At 42.5% G+C, this 18,997-nt stretch overlaps 1 protein-coding gene across 1 annotated transcript; it reads left to right on the forward strand.

The window, feature by feature from the left end:
• The first annotated feature begins 6 nt into the window (after positions 1-6).
• SUPT7L (SPT7-like STAGA complex gamma subunit) lies at positions 7-17,730 on the forward strand. The gene is made up of 4 exons (XM_008641729.2): positions 7-799; positions 7,609-7,933; positions 9,393-9,630; positions 12,537-17,730. The coding sequence occupies exons 1-4, from the start codon at positions 387-389 to the stop codon at positions 12,797-12,799; spliced, it is 1,239 nt and encodes a 412-aa protein (XP_008639951.1). The 5' UTR covers positions 7-386; the 3' UTR covers positions 12,800-17,730.
• The last annotated feature ends 1,267 nt before the right edge of the window (positions 17,731-18,997 follow it).

Consider the following 18,997-nt stretch of genomic DNA (forward strand, 5'->3'; position numbering starts at 1 on the left):
CCGAGTGCGGCCCCCGGAATTTCTCCACGCCGCGGGTTCCGCTCAGTGAGGCCCAGGTGGGCCCGCACCAGCCCTTGTTACACACAGAAACAATTTCCGTCTCACGAGTGCGTTTGTTTCTGCCCCCTCTTCCCTCAGGAAAAGCGCGATGCGATCTGTTCAGTGCGAGAGTGGCAACCTCATGCCGTCGAGGATACTGCGCTGCTCAGCGAGGCACTGAGCGACAGTCTGCTTGGCAGCCGTAACTTGAGTTAGTTGGAGCGTCATCCCAGCTCCAGTGTCTCTTGCTGCCCAAAGTGCTTTTGCCTGCAACAAGGGTCCTTAGTACCCACAGTACTTGGTAGCCTTCCTCTGGGCTCTGAGCACGACAGGAGACCTAAGTAAAAATGCTGCGATATTGGGGCGAGATCCCGGTTTCTTCCAACCAGGCCAACCGCAGCTCCTTTGACCTGCTGCAGCGTGAGTTCCGTACTGTGGAAGTCCAGGATCCTCCACTGCACCAGCCATCTGCGAACAAACCCCGTCCGACCACCATGCTGGACATCCCCTCCGAGCCCTGCAGCCTCACCATTCACACCATCCAGCTCATCCAGCACAACCGGCGGCTGCGCAGCCTCATTGCCGCGGCCCAGGCTCAAAACCAGCAGCAAGCAGAGGGCATAAAAACCGAAGAGAATGAACCTCTGCCATCTTGTCCGGCCTCTCCACCTCTCCCTGATGACCTGCTTCCTCTGGATAGCAAAACCCCCAAAATGCCATTTCAGCTGAGGCACAGTGATCCAGAGAGTGATTTCTACAGGTGTGTTGCTATTTCTTTAGGTTAGTTCCTGGCTGAAGGAAAGCTGAGTGTTTTAAAATATATATGTAGTTATGTTGATTCCCTTAGGCTGAAGGGTCAAGCAGTTGTATGTAAAGTTTAAAACAGGCTTCAGAAATACTTGGAGTTTTCCTGTGTGAATAACATGCACGTTGCTTGCTTTTGCTTCTTGTCTGTAAGATGTGGATGTGTAGTGCTGATTTCTGTCTTGCTACTGCTATGCTAAATGTGTGTGCATGGTTTTGTCAGTGGTATTCTGACAGTTTTAGTTACAGGATGTGAAGTCTCTTCTATTTAGGTCACTTACAACTAAAGTTGTGTTTCTGTAATTGAAAATCCAGAAAACACATGACTAGGTTTTGGCTGTTCAGCTGTAGGTTCTGAAATGATGATTTGATTATGTATTTGTACGATTTCAGTGGCCAAGGACCTGTGACACAGTGACTATGACATTCCACCCAGTTTGGTGGTCTTTCAGTCAGAGCTGGAAGTGAATACTTGTCTTACGAAGGGAATTCTTGTCTTGGCTACTGGCTCCACCAGCCAAGGGCTGGAGAAAATGTAAAGAAAATTTGTGTTGCTTGTACCTCTGCTGCCAGCCTTTGATTAAGTAATATTGCCACCATCGCCTGTCTATCCCTCTGACTGGCACTAAATTCACAAGGAGGTGTTGCATTCCTGGCAGGATCTTGCGATACTTTGTAGGTTATATGCGTTTAAATTAAGGGATTAATCCTTGCTACTATGTGCACTAATGAGCATTTTGAGGGAGAGAATAACACATTTTAGTTTTTAAAATGGGTAAATGTGCGTCAATGGAATATAATTTATCAGTTAAACGCCACTGAGATCTTTAATAGCCTGAGGTTGTATAAAATGCATTTTACTGAAAGATGTTGCGTTTGGTAACAGAGTCTCTCTGAACAGTAGAGTGATTCTTTAGTGCTGTTTCTGGAGGAACACCATCATTCTTCTCAGAAGAAACAAAGTAATTAGCAGAGAGGGGTGAAGGGGAATACAGTTGTGTGAGAGTAGTCATGGCCTGTGACTCCCGTGCTGTGGCCTTGTGGTTTGTAGAACTGAGAAGAGTTCTGTTCTGCCCTCCTCAGTGGCTTCAGCTTGAAGTTCAGTTTTCTGTGGCTCTGGCCGTGTTTGAAAGGCTGCTTTGTCTTTTTGTTGTTCCTTCCGAGTTTCTGGGGTCCGGGTAAAGAAATGTTATTCAGTGGTCAGCCACATGGGGGAGTGTAAGGACTACGTTGTGGAAACTGGAGACAGTTTTGAAATGAAATGTTTTGTGGCTGACAGTGGCTTTTTAATAAGGTGCAGTATTTCTAGAATTTAATTGTGTCCTTGATAACCCAAACACATTTATGCTTTTCCAGGAGGAAGGCTTTGAGTTTGTTGTTGCGTGTTTGTTCTTAACTGTTTTGAGACGCATGAATTAAGAACAGCAGATGTTCTATAGCTGCTGTTTCAGTAGCAAAAATGAAGTTCTGTGATTTACCAATGCTTCTTAGTGTATAAAATCAAATTAAAGGAAGAACATTCTTACCTCTGATAAAACATGGGAGTGCTTAATTCTATGCTGCCTTCTGAAGTACGGTTGTCAGAATTACAGTATTTGGATAAATTAATATTTTAATTCCATTTTTTTTTGTCAGTAGCCTGGGTCTGAGGAGTAGTGTATAGGTACATTTAGACATAGGAAGAAAGGAAGATAAGAGTAGCCAGCCTGCATCTGATCACAGGTGTAGTTAATGTAGGCATGTCCTCTTCTATTTCCATGTTATTCATTTTCATTCTTTGACGCACTGGCCCCTTGTCTTTTATTTTGTTATCCCCGAATTCATTTTGGTTTTCCTCTGCCCTGCCCTTTATGTGTAACCCCTACCTCCTCGTATGATGAGGAAGAGGCAGAGCCTAATTTATGGCTATTTTTGAGTTGATTTGGTCTTATCAATCCCCCAAAGTCTGTACTAACAATGGTTTTATAATCACTACACTATTCCTCTCCTAAAGTTTTCCAGACTGTTTATAAATATGTTGAAACAAACATGATAAAAAATATCTTGATTCTGGCACAGATCTCCCAGGAAAGACCTGGACTCCACCGTGGAGATCTCTGACCTACTTGCTTGTTGATAGATTTGGAGGACTCTGGTAGGTTCATGAAGCAGGTTTTACAGTTAAAAAAACCTTCTCTGGATTCTTTCTGAGCATAACATATTTACTTGTGTGTCCTCTAGTTCTTTGAATTTCCCTCATGCACCAAAATATATTCATGCTTCCCAGCCTGCAGTTTTTCACATCTCTTCTGAAGGTACTAAAGGAAAATGTTTTCACATTTTCTGCCTTCTGGTCCTCATGGGTGGTTTAAAGCAAGAGGTGACTCACCACAGCTATTCAGCTATTTCATCCTTTCATTCTTTTAGTGTTCTTGGATGAATTACCATCTGGTCCTGATGATGTTACAGTTCTTGGATGTCACAATAAGGGATTAACATTTGGTTTTGGTTGGTGTAGAAATAGAAAAGAAGCTTAAAGTGTAATTGATGAAGAATTAGTAAGGAATTGTAGACTTGAAATTACCAGTTTCAACAGGAGACTTACCATATAACAGCTGCTAGCTTTTCCATCTTCTCTGCTCAGCTTCCTCAGATTAGCATGGATCCATCTTCAAAAGAAGCCTGACCTACTCTTGTGCCTCTTCTTGTGTGTGCATGGTTGGTTTCTTAACAGATTTCTCAGTCTATCTGTCATTTGCATTCCTGGCCACATTGGATTGCATTGAAAGGTAATCTGGAAACAAAATTGGGAGCTTGCAATGGGAAGACAGTTCTTGGCAGAAGGACCTGTACTGAAGAAATGTTTGTACAGAGGTAGAGGATCACATGTCAGTGGGATAGCAGTTTTAATGTTGGGAAGGATTTGGAGAAGTGATAATTAAAGTGGGCAGAAGACACTTTTCCTGATGATCTAAGCGCTTTGGCTTAGCCTGTTTCTAAACTGACTGGTCTGGGTTATGCCACTGGAGCCCAATTTATTTTTGCCATTATCTGTTGAGCAGTTTCTTTTCATACCTGTGCAGCCTTCTGTAGACAAAGCAGAGGTATGTGAAAAGAGACTTACCCAGGATGAGAGTAAAAAGGCTCTTTCCTGAAAGAAAATAACTTTCTGGTTTGAGTTAGTATGCTGTGTTCTTTGGTGCTCTCTCTGACTAGTATATCTTGTTTCTACAATGTTCTCCTTTATTTTACTGCTTTGGAAAAATGGCTCTAAAGCAGCCTTGTTGCACCTCATTTGGTAGAAATTCAGCTTCACAGTGTAATGTTTCATAAATTGTCCTGTTTGTAGGAAAAACAGTCCCTCCCTCCATCTGCTGCTGGCTTATGCTCACCTAGGAGGGAGCAGAGCACTTCATTCCTGCAGTTGGTTGAACCTCATCTGCTGATCCTTGTGCTGACTTAGCCCAGACACTGTCCCCTGAAGACAGTTCCATAGGAAAGGAACCATGAGCTTCCCTTCCCTGTAAGAAAAACAGGCTTGCAGGAAAGGAGCTTGGATTGTGCTGCCTTTGTGGGGTGGCTTGTTGTCATTTAACTGACTGACACAGAAAATGGGCCTTTTGTGAGTTCTGAAAACTGACTAAATCAGAAAATAAGTCTGGTTGGTGTAAATGGACACTATTTTCATGTCTTCTGTTGTGGAGTTCTGCATGTTTTGGGTAGTGGTGAGACAAGGCTGGCCTTTGGGTCTAATGACTTTGTAGCTTGGCAGGTAGATTTCTCTCTGGAACATTGTCTAGTGTTGGTGACCCATATATAAAATACATAGCACTCTGTTAGAAATGCAAAATTGAAGAGTGTGCAAGTTGGCCAGTATTTGTGATAAATTTCATACCATACATTCTGTAGAGGAGATTGCCTCCACGTCACAGGCCTAATTCCCAGCCTGTCCTGTTAGTCTCTGGTGACAAAACTTCAGGGATTAAAGCACTCGTGTTTACTTGCAGATAATGACCCTGCTAATATATTAAGTAGGTTTGGCTTTGGATGGTTGCTGGATGGAGAGACTTTCAGGAAAAGAACTAAATGCTGCAGCGGGTGGCATTCTGCATAATGATCATATCTGGATGGGTGCTTTTTTGGTGCTGAGTATCTGGATGAAATCTAAGACAGAGGCTCTTTAGCTATGATCATCAGGGAAAAGAGGTTTGCTTGTCCCTTTTGGGAAGGCTTGACATTAGATAGCTGCTCTCAACATAAACGTGTCTATATGACTGTTTTTGTTCATGTACGTTCTTACCAGAGAGTACCTAGACTCTCTTTTAAAAGTACCTTCTTCTCTTTTAAAAGAGAAGAAGAAAAATTATTTTCTTATTTGTTGGTTTCTATTAACATCTACAACAACATTTCAGTTTTTGCTCTCTGTTCTAGCTTTTAACTGTATTTACCTATTGTTTATTGTGAGAAACAGGAAAACAAGAGAAGAAAACATAAGAACAAAACAAAATTGGCCTTACCAAGAGCAAGAAGTGGAGATTTGGATTTGAGTACAGTGCCTGAAATGTCTTTTCTCTGTCTTTAATTGATTAGATTTCAAGTTGTTTATATGTCTTTCAGCATAGTGACCTTGCTTCATTTTAATGCTCACAATTAGCTCCTTTTCCTCTAGGAGTTTAAAAGAGACACAATATTCTCTGCTGCTTCTGAGCAGTGATATGCATTACTGAGTGGTTGTTTTGCTCTACTTTGCAAGTGGCTAAGTATCCAGCTTGGGATTGCCGAAATCTATGTCTAATTTAAGTTTGCCCATAGTATTTTTAGTGAACGTCTCTGTATTAATAGTAGCCTGGCATTCAGTTTTGGTAGCATAAGATGCTCTCAACTGATGGCTGCTGGACAGCTAGGTATGTCCTTTATATGTACTAAAAAAGAAGAGACATGAATTTTAAGGATTGTTTTCTGGTTGATTTTCTTCGGTGGTTGTTTATTTCTGTTGTAACCTCTTGGTCCTGGTGTTGTGTGAGAGATATGGCTGTTTGGGAACTTCCGAATTCTGCTGCTGAGGTGGAGGAGGGAGTGAGGGAGATGTAAAAATGGGTGACACTTGGTTTATAAAGAAACTGATGATCTTTTAATTCATCTTGTCAGGGTGCCTGCTGTATTCTTTGCAAAGTAGTTACATAATTAAGTAGAAATTGGGATGCTAGTCATTTTCCATCAATTAATAACTGGGATGAATGCGTGACCTGAGATTCACATGGTGTTCTTAATATCTACTTAGAAATATGATCATATCCCACTCTTAATATAGTGTGATTCCCTTTTTATTTGAATAATAGGAAGGTGTTGTGCCGGTGTTCTTAAAAATGTATGATTTTCATCCTGATAGCTCTAAGTTTCACCTTCCTTTTCAATCCTCTTCACTTTTTTACTGCTGTGTTTCAGTAGTTTTCTATGTGTCAGCTCTGAGGATCAGGGGAAGCTGAGGCTCTGTGGCCTAGCTTTTCAGTGAGACTGAAGGGTACCTCATGACTTTTTGGAGACAGTAGTGAGAATTTTATCAAGCCATCAATACTGTCTGTGTACTGTTTAATCAGGTCCTTTTACTGGAAAGAGTGTGTGGTGATACACAGGTAATCTAGGGTAACAGCAAGGAGAATCTCTGGGTGGAATGTAGAAGATGTTGGGAGAAATTGATCAGAGACAAATGAAGAGTGAAATTGTTAGCTCAGTTCTGCCCTTGGTGCTGAATGGAGTGTAAAAAAGTGTATAAGTATCATACTTAGCAGTAATGGAATTTGATTTTTTGATATCAGCTTTTGAAGTCCATGTTACTGATATGGGCAAATAGATTACATGCACTTAATTGTGACTTGAGAAATCTGGTAGATGTATGTTTACCTATCACAGGCCTTGCCTTAACTCCTCGTTTCCTCTGTGGAATTTCATCTTGTTGATGAAAAATTTGGTTGTGTGGCTATAAGTGAATGATTGAAGTGCTCATGTCAGTTGTTCTCCATCTCCTCCATCCTGTGTACTCACTCCTTCCTGCTTAGCAACAGAGGAAGGAGGTCTCAAACCCAAGACCAGGGAATGGTGCTTTATGGCTGAACTTTCCAGGCCTCCTCCTAGGGCCTGGTGTTCACATCTTAGGTTGCATATGGGGATACTTCTTTCAGTGTCATGCATAGTGACTACTGGAAATGAGGGCAGAGAAACAGTCCTTTTGGGTACAGTGTACCTCTATGAAATGTATGTGTATTCCATTTCTTGCTTTTTTATATGTGTCTTTTTCTTTAGAAATTCCAATCTTGTCTATCCCAGAAGCCTTTGTTTCTATTAGGCCTGAGACATCAGAGATAATAAGGAAGAGCAATGTAATTAACTGAAAGGGGAAATGATTTGCATTCATGTAATTTAAAATGCCTTTTTTTGTTTGTGTCAAGGACCCATTTAATTCACATCTCCAGGAGAAAAGCTCTTGGGTGGGAAGGGAGATGCTTAAGGGTGAAGAAGATTTGCATCCCACATTCGTGAATCACCCGAAGAATCTTGTGGCATCAGAAGGGAAAATGAAAATTGGAAGTCCTGATTTGGAGGGAGGGAGGAAGGAAAAGCAGATAAACCCTTATTAGGTAGTGTTCATTTGTAACAGAGAAGCCATGGAGAACCCCAAACCCTCTGCTCTCCCTTTGTACATCACCTTATTATTGACAGTACCTCTTCAACTGATACACTCCTTCAGATTTTTGAAAGTGTGCTATTTTTGTCTCTCCTGTTTTTTAGAGGAAAAGGGGAGCCAGTGACAGAGCTGAGTTGGTCCTCCTGCCGGCAGCTTCTGTACCAGTCAATGGCCACCATCCTGGCACACACGGGCTTTGAGTGCGCCAACGAGAGCGTCCTGGAGACCCTGACGGACATCGCCCACGAGTACTGCCTCAAGTTCACCAAGCTGCTGCGCTTCGCTGTGGATCGAGAAGCTCGGCTTGGGCACACCCCTTTCCCTGACGTCATGGAGCAGGTCTTCCACGAAGTGGGCATTGGCAGTGTGCTCTCACTGCAGAAGTTCTGGCAGCACCGCATTAAGGATTATCACAGCTACATGCTTCAGGTGAGAAGAGCAGTAGGGACCTGGTGGCACCAAGAAATGTACCACCAGTACAGTTGCTTATTCCTGTGGCAAGTCCTGAGTCTTACTGAGGGGAAATCTGACTGGTAAACCTCCTGGGTGTGGAGAGGAGTCATCAAGGGAACGAGAACAGGAACTTTTTGACTGGAAGACAGCCCCTGTTTTGTGTCCCTACTGAGACTAAGGATGCTTTACTGATGGCTTACCTGAGTTTAAGAAGAGTACCCCAGCTCTTAAATTATCCAGACAAAATTATCAAGTAGAGGTAAAATCAGAACTGACTGATGAACTGAATTTTCTGCTTTAGTGGGATATTTGGCTGGTTAACATTTCAGAAAACATGTAAGCAGATACAAATTTCTAGGCTGTAGAGTGGCTTATGTTCACAAGCAAGGAGTGACTTCCTTAAGCTTTAGGAGTACAGTGTAGTATTTTGCTGATCTGAGCTGTCACACAGGTGCTACCTTCTTCTTATATAAAAATAACATCATAAAGATTTGTCTTTGTTAGAAACATTCCTACTCAAAATACCCGCTCTGTTCATTTTTTGTTCAAATGTTTTTGTTCAGATGTTGTGTCCTTTTGGAATCTGGGTTTTCTGCATCATTCTGCTACTGCAGTTCACTCTCATCCTGCAGCTGATCATTGTCTTAACAATAATTGGTCTTTATGCAGGACTGGAGTCCACAGTAGCCCCTTTATTTGGAAGTATATCTAGAAGGGGTAAATTGGCTTTGCTATTCTTTTTCCTCCTTGCTTCTGCTGTTAAAATGTCTTGGGATTTTCCTGACCACAGTTCACTGGCTGTTTGGATTTAGTTGCATAAACAAGCATTTGTTAGAAGCAGATGAAATCTGAAATTTTTTAATTTAATTGTTTACTGTTGTTAAGTTTGTGGAAGTACAGGGTAGTTCTAAATCTCATTCCTGTATTGGTTTCACTTCTCTAACTGCAGAAAACTTCTGTGTTTTTTGCTCTGAATCTGACAGAATGTACTCAGGCTCTGCCCAGTGGTGACTACAGGGCTGTTGAAGATCTGAGGTGCTTGATTTTTAATGCTGGGGTGAATTTGTTACTGGAGGATGGGGGCAGTCTTATAGGTAAAACCAGCGAGTAAGACTGAGACACTTTGCTTTTGTTTCATGCTCTGTTTAAATTTCTGGGCCTCATCACCTCTGTTTGTAAAATAAAGGTGCTCATATTTATCAGTCAGATTTTAGTGGATTAAACCTCTTATTAAAGTCCCTTGTTACAGGACAGAAGAAGCACTTAAAGGGGAAAAAAATCTCTCTTGTGTAGCTGGTAAGTTGTTTACTTGTTCATTCAGGTCAGATGTTAATAATGTTCTGGGAACAGAGTGCACTGCAATGTAATTACCGTCAGAGCCTCTGAAGTCACTCTCACCTTTCTGGCCTCTTTTTCACCCAATGATCTTTGACAGGTTAGCAAGCAGCTCTCTGAAGAATATGAGAAGATTGTGAACCCGGAAAAGGCAGCAGAAGACACAAAACCTGTGAAGATTAAGGAGGAACCTGTTAGTGATATTACTTTCCCCATAAGTGAAGAGCTGGAAGGAGATCTGGCTTCTGGTGACCAGTCTTTGCCTGTTGGAGTACTTGGAGCTCAAAGTGAGCGCTTCTCTGCCAACTTGGAAGTAGAAGCTTCCCCACAGACTTCAGGTAGGGGTTTCTTGCTTCTCCTGTAAAGAGCCCTTCAGCAGGTCCATGTGATCTTGTTTCTTCTGGTTAGTTTTGGATTTGTGTCCAGAGATTCATATTCCTGTAAAGTTGAAAGCCATGTTCCTTACATAGTTTAGGCACTGAATGAGTTCTGAAAATACAAATGGTACTTGGTGCTGTCCTCCATATTCAGGAGTTACCCTGGTAATGACAGTCACTGTTGTATGAGAGCTTATCAGTGACTTGTGTGAAATGGGCTCCTGGGAATCCCTCCTAGCATCTCTACTCCAAAGCCTGCTGTACGTGACTGAGGCCATGGAAAGTGAAATGGTGAGTGAATTAGTGGGGTTATGGAGACTGCACTCTTTTCCTCAAAGTGCTATCCCTTGATGTTGGCGTTGAAGCACACTGGTGGCAAGCATGGGAGAATCTGCTATTGCTGTGCCTGCTCTATATCTACATAGAAGTTTCATTCTCTTCACTGTTTAGTGAAGCTGAACTTCCTGGAATGAAAAGAGACAGTTTTGATTTTGTATAGAACTGTGTGAACTCTGGAAGTCCCTGCAATAGTAACTGTTTCACTTTAAATCTGGTTAAAAAACAATGAAGCCTGTCCTCCTATTAACCCTAAGCTAAGTAGCATACATAGTGAGGTTAGAGTATACCTCTGAGTCCATTCGTTTTTTTGCGTTGTGATGAGCTTTAAAAAACATAAATCTATCTCATGTTTTTCTAAAAGCTCATACTGTTTTCCATTAGCACCTCTGAAATGTGAAGTGTTTGCAGTTTTGGGGGAGAAGGAACAGCAGACTCCTCTGGCCCATCCAGGGTTGCGAGTGATTCATCCGGAAAGCTTTGTATTAGCATCTACCACTTGAGACCCAGAGGTTAGCGTGCTAGCTGTATATTAAATGCCTCTTGCTTCTCTGATACAGAATTGATGTTTTCTAATTAAGAATACAAGTGCTCTGTTCCTCCCTGAAAATCCCTCTTCACTTCACAAGAGCCTTTGGAAATCTCATCTCTGAGAAGTTCCAGTGTAGACCTGGGCAGTCTGGGGAGTGTAATATCCTAAGGAGTGAGAAAAAGCTGCTGCAATTAGAACACCGCCATCTCAAAATGCAGGTGTGAGGCCTGCAGGGAGGGCATCGAGGCTTCAGTGTCTGAGGGCAGAGCTCTCATTACAGCCTTTCATGTTCTTCCTGTGTTTCTGTGCATGTCTGACATTGCAGTTGGAGAAATGGAGGCGATATTGTTTCTTGTTCCTCTGCCTCTCAGGATAACATGAAGATTAGCTTATTTGTAAAGTACTTTGAAGTTAAAGGGCTTTGAAGATGAAACATCCTGTGTTGATGCTTAAGTACTTCTAGTCATTAGTGACACTCTTAGTGACAGGTGACAGAGCTGAAAGGAATAAGGCTGAGCGGTGAAGAGCAATTGATGAAGGAAAGACAGTTTAGTTTAGTGAGCACCTTTGATTATTATGTAGACTGGAGCTGTCACTCTGGAACCGATAGCATTTTAATGATGTGTCCATTGTTGTTGAGAGGGATACATTTACTTACGATTAACATAGGAAGGACTTTCATTAAGGCAACTGAGCTAATGTAGGCTGTGTTATCATAAAGGTCTCATAAACTCTGGTTTGGGCTAAGCTGATCTGGAAAAGATTCCTGACTTCTTCATAAAGGAGAATTCTTGGCACAGATATGTTTGAACATTTGTTCTCTTTGTAATTTTTACTAATAAGGGACTGTTGTTACTAGTATATTGATAATAGGGAATGGTAGTAGGTTTGGCTCAGTACAAGAGCTTTGGTTGTGCTTTCAAACTGTGCCATGCTCTTTGATATATGAAGTTTGGAAAACTTACTAAAACTGGTTTCCTATTTTGTTTGTTGGTTTTTAGTGGGTCTTTTTTGTTGTTATGGCTTTTGGTTTTTGGTTGGTTCGTTGGGTTTTTGTTTTGCTTTGGTTTTAATTCTTTTTATTTTCCATGTGAATTTAACCCCACACAAGAGAGAGATTTCACAGTGTGTTCAGTTCTGGGCTATTTATGCCCATCTCAGCAAGGAGACCAATTAGTGTATTTTTAATAGGATTTTTGTCTCTCTTAAAACTTTAAATAAACAGAAATAATGCGATCTGTAATTACTGCTCTTGGGGAGAAAAACATTTGCTAGTATCAAGGAATATGGTTTCGTAATCTTGTTCAGAAAGTCCTCAATTAGTGCTCAGATTGCACACTAGTCCAGAATTTTTTACTAAAAAAGTGAGGTGGGGGGAGCTATTTCCCAGCAGGGCAACTATGAGGTTGAGCCAAAAGGATTTCTCTCCATTCTGCTGAAGGATGGGATGAGACCTGTGGGTGTTGAGTGCAAGGAGGCAGGCAGGCAGGTGGCTGACTGCAGCTCTGATGTCCCTGCATTTCAGTGCTGAAAGTGATATTTGGGACTGTTCATCTACCTACTCCTCTACCCTCTCACTTCGCCTCCCTTGCAGAAGCCCAGTGTGTCTGACAGTTGCGAGGGCCTCGTAATGACTTCTGGACTGCCTCGAAGTCCTGCTTATGCAGGGTCTAGTCTGTGTGCTGTGGGTGTACTCATTGCTGCTGGGACACTCCTTCTGGAGAGTGATGTGAAGTTGTTTCTCATGGAGAAAATCACATGGAGGCTAACATTGAAAGGACACCATCATATTTTTTGGAGTGGCAATTTCTGGGCTGTTAAGTCAACAGCTGTTTTTTATTGATCACAGTGCTTGGTGTGTTTTGTTTCCCCCCAGCATAGTAAACCTGTGGCTTTGCTTTTGCTCTATCTTTACCTTTGCTGCTGTCCCTCATATCTGCGTGCTGTTCGTGATTTATCTTTTTGCTCAGTTACTGTTGTGTGCTTTTTCCTTCTCTAGGGGCTGAGGTGAATGCTTCTCCGCTCTGGAACTTGGCACAGGTGAAAATGGAGCCGCAGGAAAATGAGGAGGCTAATGTACATGGCCACGGGGTCCTAGGCAGTGATGTCTTTGAGGAACCAATGTCAGGCATGAGTGAAGCTGGGATGCCACAAAGCCCCAATGGCTCTGAGAGCAGCTACGGTTCTCATTCTGCTGACAGCCTGATGGGATCCTCACCTGTCTTCAACCAGCGCTGCAAAAAAAAGATGAAGAAGATGTGAAAAGGAGCAGTCTTTTTATTTAGTCCTGATGGTGTGCAACAGACACTTGAAAGCAACTAGAAGAGTACTGTGATGATTCCAACACAGGGCTGGCCCCCGTGTGTGAGGGACCTGCATAAAATTACTGTGAGAGGTTTGTTGTGTAGTGCACTTCAGCTCCCCTCTTTCCTGGCTTCTGTACTCCATTCTGATTCATGAGACTGAAGATCACCCTTTACATTTGATGGTGGCATAGCTTGCTTTGGCAAATTAATGAGGAACATGTTGGTGAAAAGTAGTTGTGAGGAGATTTTCCAAGTTACAGAACCATTGAATAGTTTGGTTTAAAGGGACCTTGTGGCATTTCTGCTCCAGCCTCATGCTCAAGAGCTCAGCCAGTTAGAGCAGGTTGCTAAGGGCTTTGTCCATTTGAGTTTTGAGTATCTACAAGGATGGTGATGCCAAATCTCTCTGGGCAACATTTTCCTGTATTTGACAACTCTCACAGTAAGAACAAAAATATAGTTGTATCTAGTTGGAATTTCCCATGTTCCAGCTGGTGTTCACTGCCTCTTGTTCTGTCATTGTTCATCTCTGAGAAGAGTATGACTATTAAGGGATTATATACAATGAGATATCTTTTTAGCCTTTTCTCTTCTTAAGTGTGGAGAAACCATGTTCCCTGAGCTCTCCTTACTCATCCTGTGCTCCAGCTCTCAAACCAGCTCTGTGACCTTCCACTGAAATTGCTGCAGTGCCCTTGTTAGGGGGAGCACAAAAGTGGATGCCATCCTCCAAACGCCACCTCACAATTGCTGAATAAAGAGGAATAATAATTTCCCTCAGTGTGCTGGCTACCTGCTTGCTGACTGTGGTGGGCAGCAAGAGAGTCATAGGTCAGGGTATTTTAGTTGGAGAACCATAGCTTCTGCTGCTGCTGATGACCTAGCAAAGATGCTGTAGAGTGGTCTCACAGTGCCATTAGCCAGCTCCCTCGGTGCCTTTATGTTCAGCCTGTTGGTTTCAATGGGCTTAAGTTCTCACTAACTCAGTCTTCCTGTGCTGTAGGCAATGCTTTATTCCTACATGCTGCTAGAAGGCTCAAGGACCTGGCAGGCCTTAAGGCAGAACTTATCAGTGAAAACTGGCAAAAAAGGTGTTGTACACATGAGCCTGAAAGTACAAAGATCATCCTTTGTTACCATATTGCCTACATTGTTAAACAGTAAACCACATTTTCTTTAACCTTCCTTTTGCTTCCAGTGTACTTAAAGAAGCCCTTCTTCTTATTTCTTACAGTTTCAACTCCAGCTGAGCTTTGGCTTTCCTAATGGTCTCTGCCTACAGGGGCTGTCTCTCTGTATCTCTGCTGGCCAGCCCATCCTCACTTCCACTTCCGTGTACCTTTCTGTTTGGGTTTGTGATCAGTCAGGAGTTCCTCAATCATCTGTGCTGGCCTTCTGTCATGCCTGCTGTAATTTCTGCTTGTCAGAAAGGACTGATTTTTTACTTTGACAGGGCTGTCTTTGAAGATTAAGCAGCACACTTGAGTTCTTTTGGGCAGCCAGGACAGTCCCTTGTGAAATTCTGTTCAGAGATTCCTTGAATAAACCAAAATATGTTGACCTAAAGGTACAAGACTCTGTCTTGTACACATTTCTCAGGATTATAAATGCCACAATTCTATGTCTTCTGCAGCCAAGACCTTCACGTTCTCCACCAGTTCTTCCTTGTTAGAAACAAGACCAGCAGAGTTTACTCCCTAGTTGATTACTTGATCATCTGTTCAGGGATGCTGATGTGCTTTTCTGGAGAGAATGAAACAGCTTTTCCTATTGGTGTGAGCCCGTACTGGCAATGCAAACTTTTCGTTTGCTGTCATTGGATTGAGTGCAGCAACTTCAGGCTGGCCAAGCACTCGTATTCAAGGTTGTTATCTTGACAACTTAGTCTGAAACAGAATCTATTTTGCTGCTTGCTTTTATGGCTCAGCTGACTGATGGCATTTTTTTTGTTCTGCACAATCCTCAGTTGATCAACTCGGTCTTTAACTTGATTCAGTGTGTCTCTCTCTCAAAAGAGCTAGAATGAACATGAATCAAGAGGAACAGCCACTTAAACTGGCTTTATACCTGTAACCCCTTGGGATGGTTGAGGGAAATTTACCAAACCTCCCATTTATCTTTACAATTGCAGGTTTATCTTTTGTGAGAATGAGCTTCAGGCATAGTATTTTTGTTTCTGTATAACATGCCTGGCCTTAATTCTTTTTTCCTAACTATTTCTCTTCCACTTTATAGCAGTGGAATCCAAACATAAAATTCCTCAATGTCTAATAAGAATGCGTGACCATAGGCTTTCATGGACAATAGAGTTAAAATTGTCCATCACAGTTTTAAAGGTCTCTCCTGGGGGGTAAATTCTCACTATTTTAAGCCTATTCAGTAGTAGAAGAGCATACCAGGAAATCTTCATTTTGATTCCCCCTGAGTCACCATTAGCCAAGCTGGAATGTCCCCATTTTTTCAGCTGTAGAAACAGAATAGTAATATTTCCTGTTCAGAAGTGTGTTTGAGATTTAGTTACTCTGCAAAAAAAAAGGCACAGTAATCATTCAGAGAGTTTTGTGAGAGTTGTGAGCTTTTATTCCATTTCAGTTGGACTGTTGCTGGCTGGAGAATGCTTAGATGGTCACTGAAATGTCCTATATGACACAGGTTTTAAGCAAAACTGCTGATAACAAAGAAGTATAGCACAACTCTTCTGTTCAACTGCCCAAGTACAAGGAAGGCATTTGGGGTTCTCACTCAGTTTAGATGTCTGCATCTAAACGTATTCCTTTGGGCCACACTTGCAGCTGAAGAGAAATAGTCATTCTTAGGTCACTGTCCTTTTGGCCTTGAGGTAGAAGTATAAAGCAGGTTAAATGGCATTTTTAGAAATGTCTGTTTTTCCTTTGTGTGCCCATAAAGTGAGTTCAACTTGACTACCTCAGCTGAAGACATCCACACTGTTAGTGTATGAATTAAGTGACGTGAGTTAAGCCCTTTCTGGGTGGGAATCAGAGACTTCCTCCTACTGGCTCAGTGCTTTTTCTTTTCTGCACATTTACTAGAGTTTGCTGTTCAAATGGTTGTACAGGGCTAAGAGCAGGCTGCCCATCTGAGCTACACCAGCAGATCCAGGGTTCTTTACAACACACAGAATGTGCCAGGATGGTGCCTTGAGGCTCAGCCTGATTTGCCCCTTGTGTCTTTGGCACTGTGTGAGAACACCTGTCATTGGGCCTTTCTCTGTAGATGCTTTGCCAACTGGTGTAGTGAAGTTGCAGCCAGGGCACTTATGCAAAGTCCATTGCACTATTTTTGGGACCCAAATGACAGAGTGACTGCTGCCAGCATCACTTGCTCATTTGCAAGACTTCAAGTGGGCTAAAAATGAAAATCTAGTGTTCTCCAGGGCTTTTGTTAAACCTCCTAAGTGTCCATCTTAAGTGCTTTCTCTGTATTGTTCGTGTGCAGATGTTCTGTCTTAACTTCTGTGAATTTTATTTCACATCCATTTTCCACACCCATTTCACCCTGTAACACACACTCTGCAACAAGCCAAGCCTGAGTACTTCAAGTGTATTTAAATACACTGCATATTCAGTGTCCTTTGAGTCAGCTGTGTTGTTGCAGTGTAAGGGAGAAGTGTTATTGATTCTCTTTGGGATGCATGTTTATGCAGAGGTGAGAAACCCATCAGCATTGCTTATACACTTAAAAATGATAGCAGAGTAATAGCTGTACCTCCTGTTTCCCCACTGTGCTAAGGGTTGCAGCTGACTTAGTGTGCTTGACATTTCCTTTTATGCATGTGGAAGCTTTACCTTCTGGGTGAGCCCTTCCCCTCTGAACATTTATGGTTCTTAGATTTGCAGTGGTGTTCATCATGCATGAAATAGTGAAATTTAAAATCTTGCTCACAAAGTCAGATACAGACAATATGCTCTTTTGATGAATCAAATAAGATTTTTCTAGGTGTTAATGCAGCCTTGGGCAACTAGTGAGGTCTGTTCATTGACCATGTAATCCCCAAATTTTAAACCACAGTGAGATTATGCAGTGGGTTGGAATGAAGCTCTGCTCTCGCAGTTGCTGTTTCTTGCTGATGGCTGGTAAAGCACTCTGCTGACCCACCTGCTTCAACAGTCTGCAGTTTTTACAGTTCTTTCATCTTTCTCCCTTCTCTTTCCAAAAGTGGGTGGGTGAAAAATGGGAATATTGAGTATTGACCATGTCCATATCCAGTAGCATTGATGTTTTACAGTGATTCATTTTGCCATGATTGAAATTGGTAGGAACTTTGATACCCATTTGGAGAGCAAGATCTGTAAATTACTTGGCTTTTGAAGTGTTTTGCATAGGAATCATACGGGATTGTAGTTGAGAGAGTGCTGTGTATCATACTCCTTTTTCCCTCTAGCAATACCTTTTTATTCCTTTTGAAGAGTTTTGCCTGGTATCCAGTAAAGTTCGCTGTATAAATGGCTGTGTAACAATATATGTGTACAGCTTTATGTCAGACTACACTACCTAGTGATTTAATTCCAAGGCCATCCATGCTAATTTGAATATGCGTAATGCTGTGCAGAAAAAGAGATGTTTTCTGCATAGAAATTTACAATTTAAAAAGAAAACAGGAAAATAAGATTAGGTAGGGTAGGTGAGGCCAATCTGATTATGTGCTCAGTTCTGAGACTAATGCACATGTTATGTGTGAAGGATGTTTTACTTAAGATGTTTTTGTACATGCATGTGAAATATGTAACTTTGCTTTGTGTTTATATGGAACAAAATTACTTGGAAATATTTCAGGGTTGGATTTTTTTTTTTCTTGCTCTCCTGGAGAGAGTTTCTTTGAAATTTCTAATAAAATAAATAAAACTATTCAGAAATAAAAATCCTAAAGGTGTTGTGTGGATTCTTTGGTTTGTTTTGGAGAATGAGACTGTGAACATAAAAGCTGGTCTCGGGGTTCTTTTTACCCTTATGTGGGATCTGGAGTAGACCTTTTGCAGGCCTGAATAAGGTACTGGGATGATATATCAGTGTTAATATCACAACCAGGAAGACAAGAAGTGTAATTCAAGGATGTGGCCATGGAAAATGGAAGCCTTATTTTGCACAGGTGGCAGTGCAAGTGAGCCCCTGAGGTGATATTAGAACTACAGTGCTACTATTGGTATTCATCCAGCATAAGCAAGTGCTGTTTCTGGGGCAGCTGCTTATATATACTTCTACTGCTTATATTAAGAGACTACCTAGGAGCCCAGCTCCAAGCTGTGTGCTTTGCTCTTTTATGTGCTGGTCTACCTATTTTACATTCAGCTTTTTTTTTTTTTTTTTTTTTTTGGGAACATTTTTTTTAGACTGCAGTGAGTGAAGCACAGTGTGCTTTCCTCTCTGCTCTGTCATGGTAGGGCTGAGGAAAGAGGTTTGATGCTTGCTAGCCCTGCTAGGCAATTGCAAATAGCACACCCTGAATTAGGATAGTGGCCTGTGCTGCTTGGCAGGAGAGAGAGAATAATAATAATAATAATCACGGTGCTTCCCATCACCCTTGTACTTGAGCACAGTCCGCCTGCACAGCTGGTCCTCCCAAGCCTGTACTGCTGAATGGATTTCTCAGTCCCCAGTCCGGGGCTGTATTTCCCCTTCCCTGCCAGGACCTGGAGGCAGAGGACAGCAATCCCCCCTTCCCATTTCCCAACACCAGGTTGAAGCCTGAGCCCTCTGATCGCTCTGCTCCAGCAGCCTGGGGTGCCTGTGTGGCAGCCTCGGGTTTCCCGGGTGTCGCCCCGAGCCCGCTGCGGTGGCCTCGGGGTGGTGCTGGCCGCTCGCCGCTGCGGGGGCTGCCGACCGGGAGGAGCTGCAGCCCAGGGACGGCCGCTTGCGCTGCAGCCGCAGCCTCTGCGCTCCCGCAAAAACCCCAAACTCCAAACCGTGTCATTTTTCGCTGCGTCTTTTATGTTAGAGATTAGAATCTCCGTTTTGTTGCTATGGAAACGCTGCGTGAGAGAAGTCGAGCTCATTATGAGTTAGGATGAAATGTCCTTAGGGGTGGGCTTGGCACCCAGCGCTCTTGCAGTGGGGAGAATGGGGCTGCGGGATCTGTGGCAGGGCCGTCGCCCCTTTTTGCAGTGATCCTCAGCGGTTTGCAGAGTTTATGGGTCTT

Source organism: Corvus brachyrhynchos, unplaced genomic scaffold (assembly GCF_000691975.1).
Source record: "Corvus brachyrhynchos isolate BGI_N302 unplaced genomic scaffold, ASM69197v1 scaffold258, whole genome shotgun sequence".
Taxonomy (NCBI): Eukaryota; Metazoa; Chordata; class Aves; order Passeriformes; family Corvidae; genus Corvus; species Corvus brachyrhynchos.